We start from the raw sequence: 20,140 nt of genomic DNA, 5'->3' as shown, positions 1-20,140 counted from the left end.
TGGGTTGAGCAGTGATGTGGACATGAAGCTAGGGTTAGTTAGGGTTGAGGGTTAGGGTTGAGCAGTGATGTGGAAGTGAAGTTTTTGTTAGATTTGGGGTTGAGCAGAGACTTGGACATGAAGCTAGGTTTAGGGTTGAATCTGTGGTTATGGGTAAGATTAGAGTTGAGACAGGGTGTAGACTTTAATCTACTGTCAAGGTATATTCATACCTAATATAATACATTACACTACCCAAGTGTGTGCTTATTTTGAGTGTTTTACTGTATACTAACTACATACAGTATAACTTATGTAAAGAACTCATGGCCCTAAGGTATTCAAAGTCAAATTTTAAGACAGCCTTGAATGACTTTCCAACAAAACCCCTTAAACCCAGTTTACTTGTTTACAAAGCTAAATTTGGCCTTGTGAGCAGCAAAGCTGTGTTTGTCAACTTTTCCAAGAGAACACCAATGTGTGAACCACACAGCTGTGTTGCAGTCATGTTAAGGTCAACATACAGTCTGAACTGCATAGAATACTGGTCATCTCAAACTGGCAGTTGTAGTGTACTGTACATTTATCACTGTCTCCTGTAAGAAATTCAATCAAATCCAGACATCAATAACCTGCACTTAAATGTACTGGGACTAATGACAACATATATTTAGCTTTCTGCTGCCTTTAGGGTCAACTTCATACCACACCATGATGGAAACTGCTGGGTCATAATGCTGACCTTGGCAGTGCACCTTTTGCCTCTGATTGGATTTCACCTGACCAATCAAACAGTTCCATTAAACGGGGCGGCACACCCGATTCCGCATATATACCAGGGGTGCAGATGAACCCCTTTCACCGACAGGATCATACAGCAACCATGATTTCTCTGGTCTTCGTTCTGCTCATTGGAGCCGCTTGTGAGTATAGTAATGATCATAGAATAAAGAACAGGACTGTTTTAATGATACTAACATCACAAATGTGTTTCTTTGACGTTATTAAGAAATATGTTGTTGTTGTTTTATCATAGTGCTATGCTTTTCCATCTCAAAAGCTGAGGTAATATAGCTAAGAATGTGCCTACTCTCTGTATACAGTCGCCACAGAGGACGACAAGATCGTCGGAGGGTATGAGTGCAAGGCCTACTCCCAGGCCCACCAGGTGTCTCTGAACTCTGGATACCACTTCTGTGGTGGCTCCTTGGTCAATGAGAACTGGGTTGTGTCTGCTGCTCACTGCTACAAGTCGTAAGTAGCCTACCATTTGAACTACTAGCAACATATTGAGTCAATAACAACTAGCAACAACTTGATAAGCTTAACTTTTACAAAACTAAAGGACACAAGTGAACTCCACATTCACATGAACTCTCTCTCTTTCAGCCGTGTGGAGGTGCGTCTGGGCGAGCACAACATCAAGGTGACTGAAGGTAGCGAGCAGTTCATCTCTTCATCCCGCGTGATCCGTCACCCCAACTACAGCTCCTACAACATCGATAATGACATCATGCTGATCAAACTGAGCAAACCCGCCACCCTCAACACCTACGTGCAGCCTGTTGCTCTGCCCACCAGCTGTGCCCCCGCTGGCACCATGTGTACCGTCTCTGGATGGGGCAACACCATGAGCTCCAGTGAGTGCAGAACCTGGGTCAAAGGTTACATGTGCCAGTTGGTCATTGACATGGTGACTGAGTGTGTTTACAGGCATAGCAAATGTAGACCTACTATTAAAAACACTGTTATTATGTCTAACTATAACTCTCCTCCTTCAACCTTCCTCCCTCCCTCCCTCCATCCTTCTCTCTCTCTCTCTCTCTCTCTCTCTCTCTCTATCCCCCTCCTTACAGCTGCTGACAGCAACAAGCTGCAGTGCCTGAACATCCCCATCCTGTCCTACAGCGACTGTAACAACTCCTACCCTGGCAAGATCACCAACGCCATGTTCTGTGCTGGATACCTGGAGGGAGGCAAGGACTCTTGCCAGGTACTTACCACGTACTTACCACACTGACCTCAATTCAGTGGTACCAATGATGACTTTAAATGTACTTTTTCAATTGATTAGAAATTGAGAATGAAATAACCAGTTCATATCACTTGTCTCCCTTCTTTCTCTCTCTCTCTCTCTCTCTCTCTCTCTCTCTCTCTCTCTCTCTCTCTCTCTCTCTCTCTCTCTCTCTCTCTCCCTTCCTCTATCTCTCTCTCTCTCTCAATCTTTCTCTCTTTCTTTCTTTCTCTCTCTCTTTATTTCTCTCTCTCCCTTCCTATCTCGATCTCTCAATCTTTCTCTCTCTTTATCTCTCTCTCTCTCTCTCAGGGTGACTCTGGTGGCCCTGTGGTGTGCAATGGTGAGCTCCAGGGTGTTGTGTCCTGGGGTTACGGATGTGCTGAGCCCGGTAACCCCGGTGTCTACGCCAAGGTAAGACAGAAAACCGGTTTTCCTGTTGTGTTTGAGGAAAACATGAAAATACATACATCACTGTGATATCCCTTGGTTTTCTGAAGGAAAAAGACATTGTCTATAAAACATTGATTGATGGTTCTCATGTTGCCTCCCATTGAGTGTGTCCACTAATGTCTCTCTTCTTCTCTTCCTCCAGGTTTGCATCTTCAATGACTGGCTGACCAGCACCATGGCCTCCTACTAAGTCTGATCCTAGCTTCGGTCCTCCAGCACGGTCCCACAACTCTACAACATCCTGTGCAGTTCAATATCCACCTTATGCGCTGGACATTAAATACTAATGACAAATAAAGCATTTAACATAATTTTAGTTACTGTGTCTATTCTCTAGGTATAAAACTATACAACTATTAAAATGAATAAACTGTAGAAGGTACTTCTTACATGCATGCAGCATAGAACACATGTTCATGAATGTAGTAGTGCAATAGTATGTTCTGTATGTCATCAAAGGAGTGTTGATTGCAAGTGGAATGTCTCAATTTGTGTTGGTTCATAAATGCTGTAATTATAACAGCTTAAAACCTCTTGAGGATACCCTAGGATAGGGGGCGCCACAGCGCATTTTGAAAAAAAATCGTTCCCATTTTCAACGGCCTACTAATCAAACTCAGAAGCTAGGGCATGCATATACTTATTATATATGGATAGAAAACACCCTAAAGTTTCTAAAACTGTTTGAATGGTGTCTGTGAGTATAACAGAACTCAAATGGCAGTCAAAACCCCGAGACCGATTGAAACAGGAAGTGGAATTCAGAATTGTGGACTCGACTTCTCATCTTTCCCTATAAATCACACCGTTAACCATGGTTCAGTGAGCACTTCCTATTGCTTCCACTAGATGTTGCCAGTCTTTTCACAGTGGTTTGAGCCTTATACAGTCGAAACTCAGTGAATGAGACGCGTTGGAAATTGGTCACAGGGGATGGGCCATAACCATTATGACGCCGGCGGCCATGTCTACCCCCACCTTTGGAAACGGTTTTAAAGGCAATGAAATCATCCCCCTCGAATCTTATTGGCTCTCTTGGTGTTACAGGCCCTGAAGATGAATGTTTTACAACGTTTGACATGTTTGAACGAACCTACAGGCGGGAGAATCTCATTTTATCCGGAACTTCAGCCCTGCGCTTGGAGAGAGCCATAGGACGCGCTACCAACAGCAGGCTAATGGAACGTGAAGTATGGACTTTTTGACCGAAAATACATCTGTTGTGGACCTGGGATGCTTTCTGATGAAGACAACTAAAGGTAGGTGATTATTGACAATATTATACAAGATGAGATGTGACATGCGATTGTTTCCAAGATGGCGCCGAGCTCTGTATATTAGCTCATTTTCTGAGTATCGCATCTCCTTTTATCGCAAAGTGTGATTACCCAGTAAAGTTAATTTAAAATCTGGTATGACAGGTGTTCTCAAGAGATATTCATCTATAAATGTTAGATTGACAATATAAATTTAAAAAATCGTTATCGGATAGTAATTTAGGGAATTGTAGCATTGTTTACCGGGACGCATTTGAGGGGAAATTATTTAGTCAACGTCAGACGCCGATGTAAAATGCTGTTTTTATATATAAATATGACCTTTATTGAACAAAAGAATGCATGCATTGTATAACATGATGTCCTAGGGGTGCCATCTGATGAAGTTTGTAAAAGGTTAGTGCTGCATTTAGCTGTTTTTTGATTATATGTGATGCAAGTGGTTGGTCGGAAAATGGCTATGAAGCTGCTTTTTACGATGGACTCATCTAACATAATCTAATGATTTGCTTTTCCTGTAAAACCTTTTTGAAATCGGACGACGTGGGTCGATTCAGGAGAGGTGTATCTATAAAAAAAAAAAAATGATTTTTTTTTAATGCTAATTGGCGATATGATTTTTCGCTGGATTTTGATCCCGCTGACGGGATGAGACGCTGGAGAGGTTAAGCACTTCTAATGTACATGTACTGTAGGTGTTTTTAAGGCTTCAATAAACTATAAGGGATAAGTCTGAATACACAATGTATGCTGATAATGTCAAGAAAGTATTGATTTTCAGTTGACCAGATAGAGCATGTTAAAAGAGGGTCCTACCAGTCCCATTTATTTTCTGGCTATCAAGTATTCTAATTGGGAACATATCAAAGAAAACTTGGGTTGCTGATTCTCTGGCTCCACAGAATACAGATTATCTGACTGCACAGACTACTCTCTCTACAAATCATTAGGATTATGTTCATTCTTAATTTGGGTGAACTATCCATTTAACCTTGTAAACTGTTAGGAGGAATTATTTCTCAGTATAAACATCTTTCTATTAGAAATGTCATAGACATGTTCATATTTTCCATAACTCCATGTGGCAACATTAATTATTGGTTTTATGGGGCTATGCCTGTGTAAATGTCAGAGAGAAGTGATCACCTGATGCATAAAAATGGTTACAACTTTGTATTTTCTCCAATGCTCCAATAAATCAAAATGAACTATATTCATTGAAGAGTGTCTTTTGTATACACATTTTATATTGCTGCTACAGTATGCTATTAACATGTGTTCAATAGTGTTAGGCACCTTTAAGGGGGTTTGAAGGCTGGAACGTCAACTATAATGAAAGATAAGATCAGACAGAGGCAGCATACAGGAGCGATATAAAACGTGACTTTAATCTCTATAAGCAACCACCATCTCAATCAGTTCACGTGACAGACAGGAATTTATAGACACAGGTCAGGCATTACCAATCAATGATAATAAATTGGTAATCACACTTGTAGCATATTTCACCAACAACTTAAATGCCCACTCATGTAGTAAAAACGCTAAGGGCTCTATTCAATCAGATCCACTTTAGCAGACATCGGCATAGTCGCTGGTTGTTTTGGTGTTGTTGGAGGTGCAACTGCATTAAAGCTGTCAAATACACAAGTGGCTCCGGCCTAGTGGTTAGGATTTGCCGCTCTCACCGCCGCGTCCTGGGTCCGCTTCCTGGTCAGGGAACTGCTTTTTGGGGCTCCCGAGTGGCGCAGCAGTCTAAAGCACTGCATCTCAGTGCTTGATGTGTCACTACAGACTCTCTGGTTTGAATCCAGGCAGTAACACAACCGGCCGTGATTGGGAATCCCATAGGGCGGTGCACAATTGGCCCGGATTTTGCCAGTGTAGGCTGTCATTGTAAATAAGAATTTGTTCTTATCTGACTTGCCTAGTTAAACCTGCATTTTTTAGACTACAGTAATTCCTTTACTGATTTTTCTTTAATTCTGTTACCGATTTGGTTTTAATCACTTAATAATTCTTAAAAATGTACCCGCTCACAAAAGTATCGCTAACGTAATGACTTGAAAGAATAAGTGAATTCATAAAAAGTATTATAGTAGAACGTGTTTCGAATTTTGACTCTTTGAGCTCAAAAAGTGCCATTGGTAACATGAGTTATCGTTAGATGACTGCTAATAAACTTAGCACTTGGCGACACCTTTTGAGTTTTTACACATTAATGATGTCGATGTACCTTGCTGCTGTAAAGGAATTTTGAAAAGCCACTTTTCAAAAGGCCCCAAACTGCACACTATTACACACTACAAAAGGTAATACTTTACATTACATTGCCCTTATTACTGTGTAATTACTCATGTAATTACACTGTATTAAGTATGAATAATTATTCACTATAAATTACTAATAATTATTAAGTATTGAAATTGTTAGAATGAGTTACAATGCACTTACAGCAGTGAGCCTAACCCCAACTTTAGCCCTAACCCTAACCCTAAATGCAATGCAAACTACGTACAATGCAACAATGGTTAATAATTATAATGCGGGTTACACTGTAATTACAGGAGTAATTACACAGTAAGAAAGGCACTGTAATGTAAAGTGTAATCAACATGTAAAACATACTACATTTGATTTGCATATGAGTTTATATATAAAACATGCTACATTTGATTTGCATATGAGTTCACATATAAAACATACTGCATGAGAATTGCATATGAGTTCACATATAAAACATACTGCATGATATTTGCATATGAGTTCACATATAAAACATACTACATTTGATTTGCATATGAGTTCACATATAAAACATAGTACATTTGATTTGCATATGAGTTCACATATAAAACATACTGCATAAGATTTGCATATGAGTTCACATATAAAACATACTGCATGAGATTTGCATATGAGTTCACATATAAAACATACTGCATGAGAATTGCATATGAGTTCACATATAAAACATACTGCATGATATTTGCATATGAGTTCACATATAAAACATACTACATTTGATTTGCATGTGAGTTCACATATAAAACATAGTACATTTGATTTGCATATGAGTTCACATATAAAACATACTACATTTGATTTGCATATGAGTTTATATATAAAACACAGTACATTTGATTTGCATATGAGTTCACATATAAAACATACTGCATGAGATTTGCATATGAGTTCACATATAAAACATACTACATTTGATTTGCATATGAGTTTATATATAAAACATAGTACATTTGATTTGCATATGAGTTCACCGATAAAACATACTGCATGAGATTTGCATATGAGTTCACATATAAAACATACTACATTTGATTTGCATATGAGTTCACATATAAAACATACTACGTTTGATTTGCATATGAGTTCACATATAAAACATACTGCATGAGATTTGCATATGAGTTCACATATAAAACATACTGCATGTGATTTGCATATGAGTTCACATATAAAACGTAGTGCATTTGATTTGCATATGAGTTGACATATAAAACATACTGCATGTGATTTGCATTTGAGTTCACATATAAAACATACTACATTTGATTTGCATATGAGTTCACATATAAAATATGCTACTTTTGTTTTGCATATGAGTTCACATATAAAACATACTGCATGTGTTTCGCATTTGTGTTCACGTGCCATAACCTTGGGTCAGTTCTAAATTTCAAATTTAAGGCCTGGCCCGAAATCAGAAATAACTTCCCCTTTAGTGAATCCATTAGCTGCTCCTCCCTGTCGCTCGCTCTGCATGCGCTCTGCTCATGGCCGCTCTGTGTCTGTGACTATCAAGCAACAGCTCCACTTGGGCTGCTCTGCACAATGAAGAGACATGAGAGAGCAAATAGCTGTTAGCTACTTTCTGCCACACTTCATTCTTATTTTCTGTGAAATAATCTCTCCTGTCTTATATTTGACGAAGTTGTTATGATCTTAGTGAGATATGACAGTACTGCGCAGCACAGCGCGAGCAAATGACTCAGCTTCGAAATGTTATGATCAATTTATTGATAAACGAGCCCTGTCTGTACCCTAGCTTTGATGAAAAAAACAACCCTGTGTATAATGTCATGGCCTGTACGGGTTCGAGTTGGGTAGCAGAGCTCTTGGTATCATTCATCTGGCTAGTGTCGGACTTCTCACAGGCCTTATTAGACAGGATGGGGATGTCCTCACACTGGAGTTTAAACAGGTTGGACACTGACAGAGACAGCCACACTTTCAGGACCCCCATCAGACCCCCAGTCCCATCGCATCCCATTTTACACCCAGTCTGAATTCACACCAGAATCGGAGTTGATTTTCCCCTATTCAGACATCACACACGTCGCCAGCCTTGGGGCAGGCTGTGGGCAGGGCGATGGGATTGACAAACTTGTTGAGAGTGACAGGGTGGGCCAGCTTCAACAGCAGAATGTCGTGGTCCATGGTCTGGTAGTCATAGCTCTGGTGCCAGTAGATGGCGTCCACAGACAGAGATGATTTGTGAGTGAAAACAGGAGAGAAAACATTAAAACAGAAAGAAAATATAATGCACTGACGGAGGAAGAGAGGCTTGAGGGAAAAGATAAGTGAGTGACCTTAGTACTTCCATAATCCAGCAGTGGGAGGCAACGATGATCCACTGGTCGTTGATGAGGGAGCCTCACACTCATAACCCTGATTATTATTATCATTATTATTATTAACCCTGATTATTATTATAACCCTGAACCCCTGATCCTATTATCCATAGGAGCTGCCACTGAGGGAAAGAAGGATAGGGCGGGAGGGTGAGATGAGATGAGAAGGATGGAGAGAGGAGTAGTGTTCAGAAAGCATGACAGGAGGAAGGTGACAGAAGACAGAGAGTTGCAGAGGTTAGAGATATACAAGATGGGCAAATGGGGAGCATTAACCTTTCAGCGAGACAATAACCTACAACACAAGGCCAAATCTACACTGGAGTTGTTTACCAATAAGACAGTGAATGTTTCTGAGTGGCCAAGTTACAGTTTTGACTTAAATCTGCTTGAAAATCTATGCTGTCTAGCCATGATCCCCAACATCTTGACAGAGCTTGAAGAATGATTAAAATAATAATGGGCTAATATTGCACAGTCCAGGTGTGTAAAGCTTTTATAGACTTAGCCAAGAAGATTCACAGCTGCTTCTAGATTGTTAACTCAGGGAGCTGAATGCTTATGCAACAACTATATTTTAGTTAAACAATTTCTGTGAATCTTTAAAAAAACAACAACATTTTCTTCCACTTTGACATTACAGAGTATTGTGGGTAGATTGTTGACCAAAAAAATTATATCCCACTTTGTAACACAATAAAATGTTCCAAAGGGTATGAATACTTTTTCAAGGCACTGTAAATGCACTGTAATTTTATCTTTAAAACGGCTAAGTCTTCTCTCTGTCTCATGGCAAAATGTGTAGAATTGCAGGAAATGTGCTTTAAAACAGCAAAAAAAATCAGTTCTATAGCAAAATGTGTAGAATTGCAGACAATTCTTTTGAAAACTGGAAAACTTTCTCTGCTGATGCCAAAGAGATAGACCTTTAAACTGTTATTTCCCAGGGCCCAAAACTTGATTAGTCTGGCCATGCATTGCAGAAGTCATAGTAAAAGTCCTTGTATGCTATTTTTATTGCATTCTAAAGAAGTTGTGTTCTGATTATGAGGGGGTCCCTGGTGAATTTGCTAACACAAAAGGGGTTCCTGGCCCCAAATAGTTTAAAAAACGCTGTACTTGACTACTGTATTGTGGTCGGCAATGTTGACAACAGAAAAATTAGATGGTAATTTCAATTAATCAAAACTTCTATGAAGATCCTGATGTCATCTATGAAATTAAGAACTATGACAAGTTTACCCAATCAGAGAATGCAGCCAAGGTCAAGGAAGACCTGGATCTCCTAGAGAATGTGACCCTTAACATGGCTGTGACAGGGGAAAGTCCACTTTCGTTAACGCCTTACTTGGACTGGATGGGGACGAGGGAGCAGTAGAAACCGGAGTGATGGAGACCACCATGAAGGCCATCAGATGCTCCCACCCCACCATGCCTAACGTGAAAATCTGGGACCTGCCTGGTATCGGCACCCCAAACCTTAAAGCAAAGAAGTACCTGAAGGAGGTCAAGTTTGAAACCTATGACTTCTTCATCATCATCGGCATGGTGAGGTTCAAAGAGAACAACATCATGCTGGCCAAAGAGATCCAGAAGATGAAGAAGATATTTTACTTCGTCCGGTCGAAGATCGACAACGACAGCCGAGCCGAGGCATGGAAGAAGAACTACAGGGAGGAGGATTTGCTCTCCAAGATCAGACAGAATTGTGAGGAGAACCTGAAGACCGTAGGGAACCCCAAAGTTTTCCTCATCTCCACCATTGAGCTTGGGAAGTAAGATTTCCAGAAGCTAACCTACGCTCTGGAGGAAAACCTCTGAGAGCACAAGAGGTCTACCTTAATCCAGTCTCTGCCGGTTTGCTCAATAGTCATGATTGAGAAGAAGAGGAAATATCTTTTCAAAACCGCCTTTGCTGCAGCTGCTGGTGTCTCCACCACAGCAGCCGTACCCATCCCTGGCTTCTCAGTGGGCTGTGAGATTGGTGTTATGCAGGCCTTTTTCGGCTTTGGACTAGATGAGAAATCCCTCCAGAGACTCTCAGACCGTGTCAACAAGCCAGTGGGTGAACTGAGCTCAGCGATGAAGTCTCGCTTCGCTGGGGGAGTTGATGGGAAGGTGGTGGCTAGAATGATGCATACAACAGCCATGGTGGCAGCCAAGGCTATCGAAGCTGTGTTGACCACTGTTGTTTTTAGTTTTAGTGCAATGGGGATTGCTTTTGCCACTACACTACACCTTCTGCACAAGGGAATAAAAGAGATGGTGGAGGATGCTAAAGCAGTGCTAATGGCGGCAGGCTTGGAATGACAAAAAATGGTCAGACTGAAAACGCCCTGTTCTTCAAGGTGGATGCGGTTACAATGGCTGTACTTTAGATACTGCTTTTCACAAGTAAAATGTCCGATTCATGTCTGATCACTTTTTTTTACCATGACGATATGAATAGAGCCATGAACCCAAGGTTTGAGTTTGTTTACTTAGTTCTAGTGTTGTACGTAGAGTTAGCATCATTATTCGAATTATCATTGTTATTAGCTATAGCATCATTATTAGCATTTGCATCATTATCAGCATTAGCAGTGTGTAGTGCAAAACAATGGAGGATATACATCTGTTAGCATATGTTTGTTAGCATGGTTACTTTTCCATTTAATTTGTCTTTGCCATCTAATTTCCTGCTCTGTACTCTATACCATTGTCATTATTTGATTGTACTAGCAACTAGTAGGTGGGTGCTTAGGAAATGCCAAACAGTGGAAGAGTACCTCTGTTAGCATGCTTATTTCTAAACATTTTATTAGTCTTTGTGTCATCTAATTTTCAATTATTAAATTGTTTGATGTGACTTTAAATATTGTAGTAATCTACCCTGTTATCTAAATCATTGATTGTTTGTGTATTTTTTTTTTATTGACACCGAAATTGTAATAAAAAACAAACATACAGTAGTGAAGTCAAAGATGCCATTTTATTGTCTCTTTGTCTTCCTGCATGTAACAACATCAGCCTTCTATCTCTCTCTACTTCATCTTCTTCTTTCTCTCTCTCTCTCTCTATCTCTCTCTCACACTCTCTCTCTCTCTCTCTCTCTCTCTCGCTCTCTCTCTCCCTCTCTCTCTCTCTCTCTCTCTCTCACTCTCTCTCTCTCTCTCTACTCTGGTGTGGAGGGTACAGGCTAGTAGTTGGTGATGATCTCGTGGATCCAGGGCAGCAGGGCACAGACCTTGGTGTAGACACCAGGATAGTTGGGCTGGGCACAGCCAACACCCCAGGACACGATGCCATGCAGCTCTCCGTTACACACCAGGGGACCGCCGGAGTCACCCTGAGAGAGAAACAGAGGGGGGAGAGAGAGATAATGAATGAATATATAAATGAATAAACAAACAAATGAAATGTTCTGTTTGTGAGGTTTAAGGGGTATTCTCCATACCTGACAGGAGTCCTTGCCTCCCTCCAGGTATCCGGCACACACCATGGTATCAGTAATCTGGCCAGGGTAGGACTCATCACAGGCCTTCTTAGACAGGATGGGGATGTCCACACACTGCAGGTTAAATGGGTTGAACACTGACAGAGAGAGAGAGAGACAGATGAGAGACAGAGAAAGAGAGAGAGACAGAGTTGGGGAGAGAGAGAGAGAGACCGAGAGAGAGAGAAGATTGGGGGAGAGAGAGCGGGGGAATGTACAGTAAGTGGTATTCTTAGAAGTAGCTACCCTCTCAAGTAAATTGACTTGCTGATCTCCCATCAACATGTAGACCTAGCGTGAGCTACAGTTTCAAGAAAATGTATTTTAGTTGATTGCATTCAATAACCCATATTTTCTCATCTCATCCCAATCTCATCCTCATTCCACCCCATCCCATACTACACCCCATCTACATAAATACCAGAGTCGGTGTAGATGTTTCCCCATCCAGACACCACACACATGTCCCCGGCATTGGGGCAGGTCGTGGGCAGGGCGATGGGCTTGACAAACTTGTTGAGAGTGACAGGGTGGGCCAGCTTCAACAGCATAATGTCGTGGTCCATGGTCTGGTAGTCATAGCTCTGGTGCCAGTAGATGGCGTCCACAGACATGTACTGCTCCGTTCCCTCGTGCTTCCAGATGTGGTGGTCACCCAGGATGGCAAGCTGACTCCAAGGACTGGAGGGAGGGAGAGAGAGGTTGAGGGAGAGAGAGGTTGAGAGAGAGAGAGAGAGAGAGAGAGGTTGAGAGAGAGAGAGAGAGAGAGAGAGAGAGAGAGATGACATGATTTATAAGGGGAAGAAGAGCAGAAAGGGATGAAGGTGAAGAAGTGGAGAGAGGAAGGCAGAGAAGACAAGAAGGAGAGAGAGGGGAAGACAGAAAGTGAAGATAGATGGAAAATTGGAGAAGGGAGAGGAGAAAAAAAATAGAAACCTTTACATGAAGAGGCCTTCGGGAGGCACAGTAAAGGGAAAAGATGGTTGACAGTGACCCTGCAGTACTCACTTCATCCAGCAGTGGGCGGCAGAGATGATCCACTGGTCATTAATGAGGGAGCCGCCACAGAAGTGGTAGCCGATGTTAAGAGAGGCTTGCCAGGGCTGGGAGTGAGCCTCACACTCATAACCCCCCACGATCCTGTCATCCATAGGAGCTGCCGCTGAGGGAGGGAAGGAGTGGAAAGGAGAGGGAGGGTCAGAGGAGAAAGAGAGTAGGATGGAGAGAGGGAGTAGTGTTCAGAAAGCATGACAGAAGGAAGGTGACAGAAGACAGAGAGATGCAGAGGTTAGAGAGAATGTTATATTATACAAGATGGGCAAAAGGAGAGCATTAAGCTGATGTCCACATTGTCTGTAAAAGATGCGAGTCTCTATGCGTGTCTCTATGCGAGTCTCCATGCGAGTCTCTATGCTTTTCTCCATGCGAGTCTCTATGCGAGTCTCCATTCGTGTCTCCATGCTTGTCTCCATGCTTGTCTTCATGCGAGTCTCTATGCGTGTCTCTATGTGTGTGTTTGTTACCTGCAGCCCCCAGGAGTGTGAGTACAATCAGGCCAATCATCGTGCTGCTGAGACAAGTCTTCATTCACCAGACTGGACATGTGCACTCTGCGATTCTCTACATTTATACCTTTATCTCAACTGATATCCCTCCACCCTACCCTGCCCCTTTCCAAGTGTCTCGTGCCTGATGCCCCACCCCAAACTCTCCTGCCCCATCATGCCTCATCTTATCGCAAACTCCCCTTCCATTCTACCAGGTACTCAGAGCATGTGTTTATCCCATTCCTCACGCCAATTTCATCATGGCTTTTGAGACATTTTGCTATTGGAATAAGTCACAGCTGCAGCTGTCTCAACCTTGGGACTTTGGACAGAAAGTGTTTAGTGTTGAAACAGTTGTGCTGTTGGCCAGATTGTCAGAGTGGTAGGATCATTGAGACCTCTTGCAACACCTCAAAGAAGCGGGGAAAAAAACTTGTTGTACTTTTTGGGTGGCAGGGTAGCCTAGTGGTTAGAGCGTTGGACTAGTAACCAAAGGTTGCAAGTTGGAATCCCCAAGCTGACAAGGTACAAATCTGTTGTTCTGCTCCTGAACAAGGCAGTTATCCCAGTGTTCCTAGGCTGTCATTGAAAATAAGAATTTGTTCTTAACTGACTTGCCTAGTTAAATAAAAGTAAAAAAAAGAAGGGGAAAGAAGGTAGTAGTTCTAACATCACAGGTGGCCATTTCTCTCACAGCTCCTGATCTATATTCCAGGGCATACCAAGAGTACTAAAGACTAGTAGCAGAGATAAGGAAGGCTCTATGACTAAATGTTGAATACAACCAGACAAAAATGATTTGCACATTTAAAATGTTATGCAATCAGTGCATTCAGATGAATAATTGGTTGTTCTGTAAGATGCAACATTGGGAAGCGAATAGACTTTGTGGGATGAGCACGGGCTGTTAAGTAGCCGTGGTCCTTTGGATACTGCATATGGCCAGCCATGGGTACATGTCCTTGTTTGCCACATGTCACTTCAAAAGGATAAATGTCTGTCACCTTCAGTTTGCCAGCTACTGGTTAATCATCAGCTAGGTGTACACTCCCCTATGTATTTATTTGGGCAGCGAAGATAAAACTTTTAATTTGGCTCTAAACTCGAACATTTTGGATTTGAGGACAAATGTTTTATACACTACAAGGCCAAACGTATGTGGACACCCATTCAAATGAGTGGATTTGGCTCAGCAACACCCGTTGCTGACAGATGTATAAAATCAAGCACACAGCCATGCAATCTCCATAGACGAACATCGGCAGTAGAATTGCCCGTACTGAAGAGCTCAGTGACTTTTAACGTGGCACCGTCATAGGATGCCACCTTTCCAACAAGTCAGTTCGGCAAATTTCTGCCCTGCTAGAGCTGCCCCTGTCAACTGTAAGTGCTGTTATTGTGAAGTGGAAACGTCTAGGAGCAACAATGGCTTAGCTGCAAAATGGCAGGCCACAAAAGCAGGTGTCCAAATATATTTGGTCATGTAGTGTATGAGGTGACAGTACAGAATTTCACCTTTTATTTTAGGGCACTTTCATACATATCTGTTTTATCGTTTAGAAATGAATGCACTTTTTGGATCTAATCCCCCCATCACATATAGTGTATTTAATTTAGTCAAAAGTTTAGTATTTGGTCCCATACTCCCAGCACACAATAACTACATCAAGCTTATGACTCTACAAACTTGTTGGATGCATTTGCAGTTCGTTTTGGTTATGTTTCGGATGATGTGGTGCAAATGATAAATAATGTATTGCGTCATTTTGGAGTCAAGTCAGTTTTATAGTAAGTAAGATGTTCCCAAACACTTCTACATTAATGTGGATGCTACCTTGATTACAGATAATCCTATTACTAGCTATTCAACCTCTCTTTCATGTCGTCTGAGATCCCCAAAGATTGGAAAGCTGCTGCGGTCATCCCCCTCTTCAAAGGGGGAGACACTCTAGACCTAAACTGTTATAGACCTATAGCCATCCTGCCCTGTCTTTCTAAAATCTTCGAAAGACAAGTTAATAAACAGATCACCGACCATTTCGAATCCCACCGTACCTTCTCCACTATGCAATCTGGTTTCCGAGCTGGTCATTGGTGCACCTCAGCCGCGCTCAAGGTCCTAAACAATATCATAACCACCATCGATAAAAGACAGTACTGTGCAGCCGTCTTCATCGACCTGGCCAAGACTTTCGACTCTGTCAATCACCGCATTCTTATCGGTAGACTCAATAGCCTTGGCTTCTCAAATGACTGCCTCGCCTGGTTCACCAACTACTTCTCAGATAGAGTTCAGTGTGTCAAATCGGAGGGCCTGTTGTCCGGACCTCTGGCAGTCTCTATGGTGGTGCCACAGGGTTCAATTCTCGGGCCGACTCTTTTCTCTGTATATATCAATGATGTCGCTCTAGCTGCTGGTGATTCTCTGATCCACCTCTACGCAGACGACACCATTCTGTATAAATCTGGCCCTTCTTTGGACACTGTGCTAACTAACCTCCAAACGAGCTCCAACGCCATACAACACTCCTTCCGTGGCCTCCAACAGCATTTAAATGCTGGTTAAACTAAGTGCATGCTCTTCAACTGATTGCTGCCCGCACCCTCCCGCCCAACTTGCATCACTGCTCTGGACGATTCTGACCTAGAATATGTGGACAACTACAAATACCTAGGTGTCTGGTTAGACTGTAAACTCTCCTTCCAGACTCACATTAAGCATCTCCAATCCAAAAATGAAATCTAGAATCGGCTTCCTATTTCGCAACAAAGCCTCCTTCACTCTTGCTGCCAAACATAACATCGTAAAACTGACTATCCTACCGATCCTTGACTTCGGTGATGTCATTTACAAAATAGCCCCCAACACTCTACTCAGCAAACTGGATGCAGTCTATCACAGTGCCATCCGTTTTATCACCAAAGCCCCATATACTACCCACCACCGCGACCTGTATGCTCTCGTTGGCTGGCCCTCACTACATATCCGTTGCCAAACCCTATGGCTCCAGGTCATCTATAAGTCTTTGCTAGGTAAAGCCCCGCCTTATCTCAGCTCACTGGTCACCATAGCAACACCCACCCTTAGCACTCACTCCAGCAGGTACATTGCACTGGTCATCCCCAAAGCCAACACTTCCTTTGGCTGCCTTTCCTTCCAGTTCTCTGCTGCCAATGACTGGAACGAATTGCAAAAATCGCTGAAGCTTGAGTCTTATATCTCCCTATCTAACTTTAAGCATCAGCTGTCTGAGCAGCTTACCGATCACTGTACCTGTACATAGCCAATCTGTAAATAGCACACCCAACTACCTCATCCCCATATTATTACTTACCCTCTTGTTCTTTTGCACCCCAGTATCTCTACTTGCACATCATCATCTGCACATCTATCACTCCAATATTACTGCTAAATTGTAATTATTTTTGCCTCTAGGGCCTATTTATTGCCTACCTCCCTACTCTTCTACATTTGCACACACTGTACATAGATTTCTCTATTTTTCTTTTCTTTTGTGTTGTTGACTGTACATTTGTTTATGTGTAACTCTGTGTTGTTGTTTTTGTCGCACAGCTTTGCTTTATCTTGGCCAGGTCGCAGTTGTTAATAAGAATTTGTTCTCAACTGGCCTATCTGGTTAAATAAAGGTGAAATATTTTTATTTTTTTAAAGAATGAATGAATGAACAATGATGTTACAGATGGACAAAGGTCATGCCCACAAAACATGCTAACCTCTCACCATTACAAATAACAGGGGAGGTTAGCATTTTCTTGGAGGTATGATATTCATGCATCTGTAACTTTATCACTCATCATTATAACAAAAGTGACTCCAAAATGACACAATACATTATTTACCATTCATTTCTACTGGGCACAACATAATCTGAAACACAACCAAAACAAACTGCAAATGCATGCAGCAAGTTTGAAAAGTCACAAGCTTGATTTACCAGTGGTGGAAAAAGAATTAAATTGCCATTGAGTAAAAGTACAAAGTAAAAGTAAATGCTATACAATGAATTCCTTATATTAAGCAAATCAGATGGCACACTACAACACTCTCAATACTTCTGACACCTTCAAATGGGAGGACTAGATACATAAAGTACTATCATTTTGAAATGGTAAAACAGATATGTATGAAAGCACCCTCAAATTGAAGGTGACATTCTGTACTGTCGGTTTATATAAAACATGTGATCTCAAATCCAAAATGCTGAAGTATAGAGCCAAATGAATAGTTTTAGCTTCACTGTCCAAATAAATACGTAGGAAAGTGTATGTTGTGAAGTGTATGCAGGTGCGTTAAATAAAATATTGTGGCCCTTGTATGCTTGTATGTTTAGGGATAAGGCAGAGTAAGGGGAGGGGGAGGTGATTAGGGTGGTCAGCATGGTAGAGTGAATGTTGTGAGCATATGGGAGGGCAGTGCAGATAGGGTGTGAGGGGTAGGGCAGTGCAGATAGGGTGTGAGGTTTGGGGGAGGGCAGATAGGGTATGTATAAATAAAGTCCATGTGCGTGTCCAGGTGTCTTTGATCAGCCAGTGTTCACCGGACAGACAGACACCATGAGACTGCTCGCTCTGATACTGCTGGTTGGAGCTGCTGGTAATTAAACACACACACACACACACACACACACACACACACACACACACACACACACACACACACACAGTACTTTAATATACTCTACCAATTATATATCAAAAACTATTCATAGGGAATATTAAGCTTACATAAAGCTTATAACAGCGTTCAACTTCTTTACCAAACAGGCTGTTTCTATGTGATGTAGAACAATTCTGATGAATACTATTCAGAGTGCAACAATGTCCTCATCTCTCCCCTCTTGTGACCACTCTCTCTGTATGGTGTCTCTCTCTGTGTGTTTCAGCGGCAGTGCCCCGTGAGGATGGTAAGATCATCGGTGGCCAGGAGTGTGAACCTCACTCCCGACCCTGGATGGCCTCCCTCAACTACGGGTACCACTTCTGCGGAGCCGTGCTCATCAATGAGCAGTGGGTGCTCTCTGTCGCTCACTGCTGGTACAAGTGAGTAAGGGTGGAGGGCAGGGGAGGGAAAGGGGGATACCTAGTCAGTTTACAACTGAATGCCTTCAACTGAAATGTGTCTTCCGCATTTAACCCAACTCCTCTGAATCAGAGAGGTGCGGGGGGCTGCCTTAATCGACATCCACGTCTTCGGCGCCCGTGGAACAGTGGGTTAAACGCCTTGCTCAGGGGCAGAACAACAGATTTCGGGCCAATATGGAGGGCTCTTCTATGTCTTCCACAGTGTGACACTTTGAGTCTTATCAAACTGACATGAGGTTTCTCTGTAATCATAGTTGCATCACCCTGTCTTTCCCTTTGTCCTCTTCCTCCTCTCCTTCCTCTGCCCTTCCTCTCCTTCGTCCTTCTCTCTCAGCCCCTACGCTATGCAGATCATGCTTGGAGAGCACAACCTGCGTGTGTTTGAGGGAACTGAGCAGCTCATGAAGACTCAAAACATCATCTGGCATCCCAGGCAAGCTACACCCCACACTTACCCCTTACACATTACTTTAGGGAAGCCATTTTATAACAACCAAACCGAGGCTGAATGGGGTTTTATCACATGACATGATTCAATACAAATCCCTTGGCCTATCTCTCTTCTCTCTGTAGCTATGACTACCAGACGCTGGACTATGACATGATGCTGATCAAGCTGTTCCACCCTGTAGAGATCACTGATTATGTGAAGCCCATCCCGCTGCCCACCAGCTGCCCACACGCAGGCCTCCCCTGCTCCGTCTCTGGCTGGGGCAACATCGCCACCGGAGAGGAGGGTGAGACGGACCAAATACCCCTGCATTTTACCTTCACAAAACTATAACTACAGAAATGACACCCAAACACACTATACCAAACAAACTTCACCAACATTAATTATACCCTCAGTGCCTTTATCCACACACACTCTAACAACACACGACTCGCCCGGAGAAGAGGTATGACTACGGATAAATGATATTAAATAACTAAATCTCCCTGCCTTTTACTTCCTTCTCAGTAAACATGCCCGCCCGTCTGCAGTGTCTGGATGTGCCCATACTGGAGGATGAGAAGTGTGAGATGGCCTACCCTGGCATGCTCACCCGCAGGATGGTGTGTGCCGGATACATGGACGGAGGCAGAGACGCATGCAACGTACGTACAGTATATGACGCCTTTTTGATGAGCACTTTTACTATATTTGTTGTTTAGTCATTTAGAAAACACAGTGGTACATATTAGGATTAACCTGAATTGATTTCTTACCTCTCTCTCTCTCTCTCTCTCTCTCAGGGGGACTCTGGCAGTGGTCTAGTGTGTTTGGGTGAGGTACATGGCCTGGTGTCCTGGGGTCAGGGCTGTGCCGTGCCCGGATACCCTGGAGTCTACGTCAAAGTGTGTGAGTTCCTCCCCTGGATCGATGAGACCATGAAGGCCAACATGTAACACCCCTAGCTGCTTTCCTCCCTGTCTCTCAGACCTCCACTCCTCCAAACTCTTCCTCTCTCTCTCTCTCTCTCTCTTGTTCTCCTCCTAGTTCAATACTAAAGTGGAATCAGCACAGAGTGTAAGCATGTCAAACACAATAAAGCCTGAAGTTACACTATCTTCCGTCTGTCTGTCTTAAGAACTACACTTTCATTACTATTGCATTTTTATTGGTATGATCAGTGGGGAAACTTCGGAGTCCATTATAA

The 20,140-nt window shown here is 42.5% G+C and overlaps 3 protein-coding genes and 1 pseudogene across 3 annotated transcripts; 3 read left to right on the top strand and 1 right to left on the bottom strand.

Moving 5' to 3' along the window:
* The first annotated feature begins 838 nt into the window (after positions 1–838).
* Positions 839–2,757, top strand: LOC106598364 (trypsin-1-like). The gene is made up of 6 exons (XM_045718693.1): positions 839–902; positions 1,083–1,233; positions 1,369–1,619; positions 1,836–1,972; positions 2,306–2,407; positions 2,589–2,757. The coding sequence occupies exons 1-6, from the start codon at positions 863–865 to the stop codon at positions 2,634–2,636; spliced, it is 729 nt and encodes a 242-aa protein (XP_045574649.1). The 5' UTR covers positions 839–862; the 3' UTR covers positions 2,637–2,757.
* A 6,783-nt stretch (positions 2,758–9,540) lies between these two features.
* On the top strand, positions 9,541–10,685 carry LOC123743046 (interferon-inducible GTPase 5-like; annotated as a pseudogene).
* Positions 10,686–11,327: 642 nt separating this feature from the next.
* On the bottom strand, positions 11,328–13,495 carry LOC106605700 (trypsin-2-like). Its single transcript, XM_014201596.2, has 5 exons — positions 13,374–13,495; positions 12,859–13,012; positions 12,272–12,531; positions 11,812–11,948; positions 11,328–11,703 (listed from the first exon to the last, which is right to left on the bottom strand). The coding sequence occupies exons 1-5, from the start codon at positions 13,435–13,437 to the stop codon at positions 11,554–11,556; spliced, it is 765 nt and encodes a 254-aa protein (XP_014057071.1). The 5' UTR covers positions 13,438–13,495; the 3' UTR covers positions 11,328–11,553.
* Positions 13,496–17,951: 4,456 nt separating this feature from the next.
* tryp (Trypsin) lies at positions 17,952–20,048 on the top strand. Its single transcript, NM_001140895.2, is given in 6 exon segments — positions 17,952–18,012; positions 18,302–18,458; positions 18,835–18,933; positions 19,074–19,237; positions 19,462–19,598; positions 19,737–20,048. Coding segments are annotated over 6 exon segments (750 nt in total). The 5' UTR covers positions 17,952–17,972; the 3' UTR covers positions 19,890–20,048.
* The last annotated feature ends 92 nt before the right edge of the window (positions 20,049–20,140 follow it).

Source organism: Salmo salar, chromosome ssa05, assembly GCF_905237065.1.
Source record: "Salmo salar chromosome ssa05, Ssal_v3.1, whole genome shotgun sequence".
NCBI classification, from domain to species: domain Eukaryota; kingdom Metazoa; phylum Chordata; class Actinopteri; order Salmoniformes; family Salmonidae; genus Salmo; species Salmo salar.
Note: the sequence above shows the minus strand (reverse complement) of the source record. Positions and strands in the feature narration are given on the sequence as shown.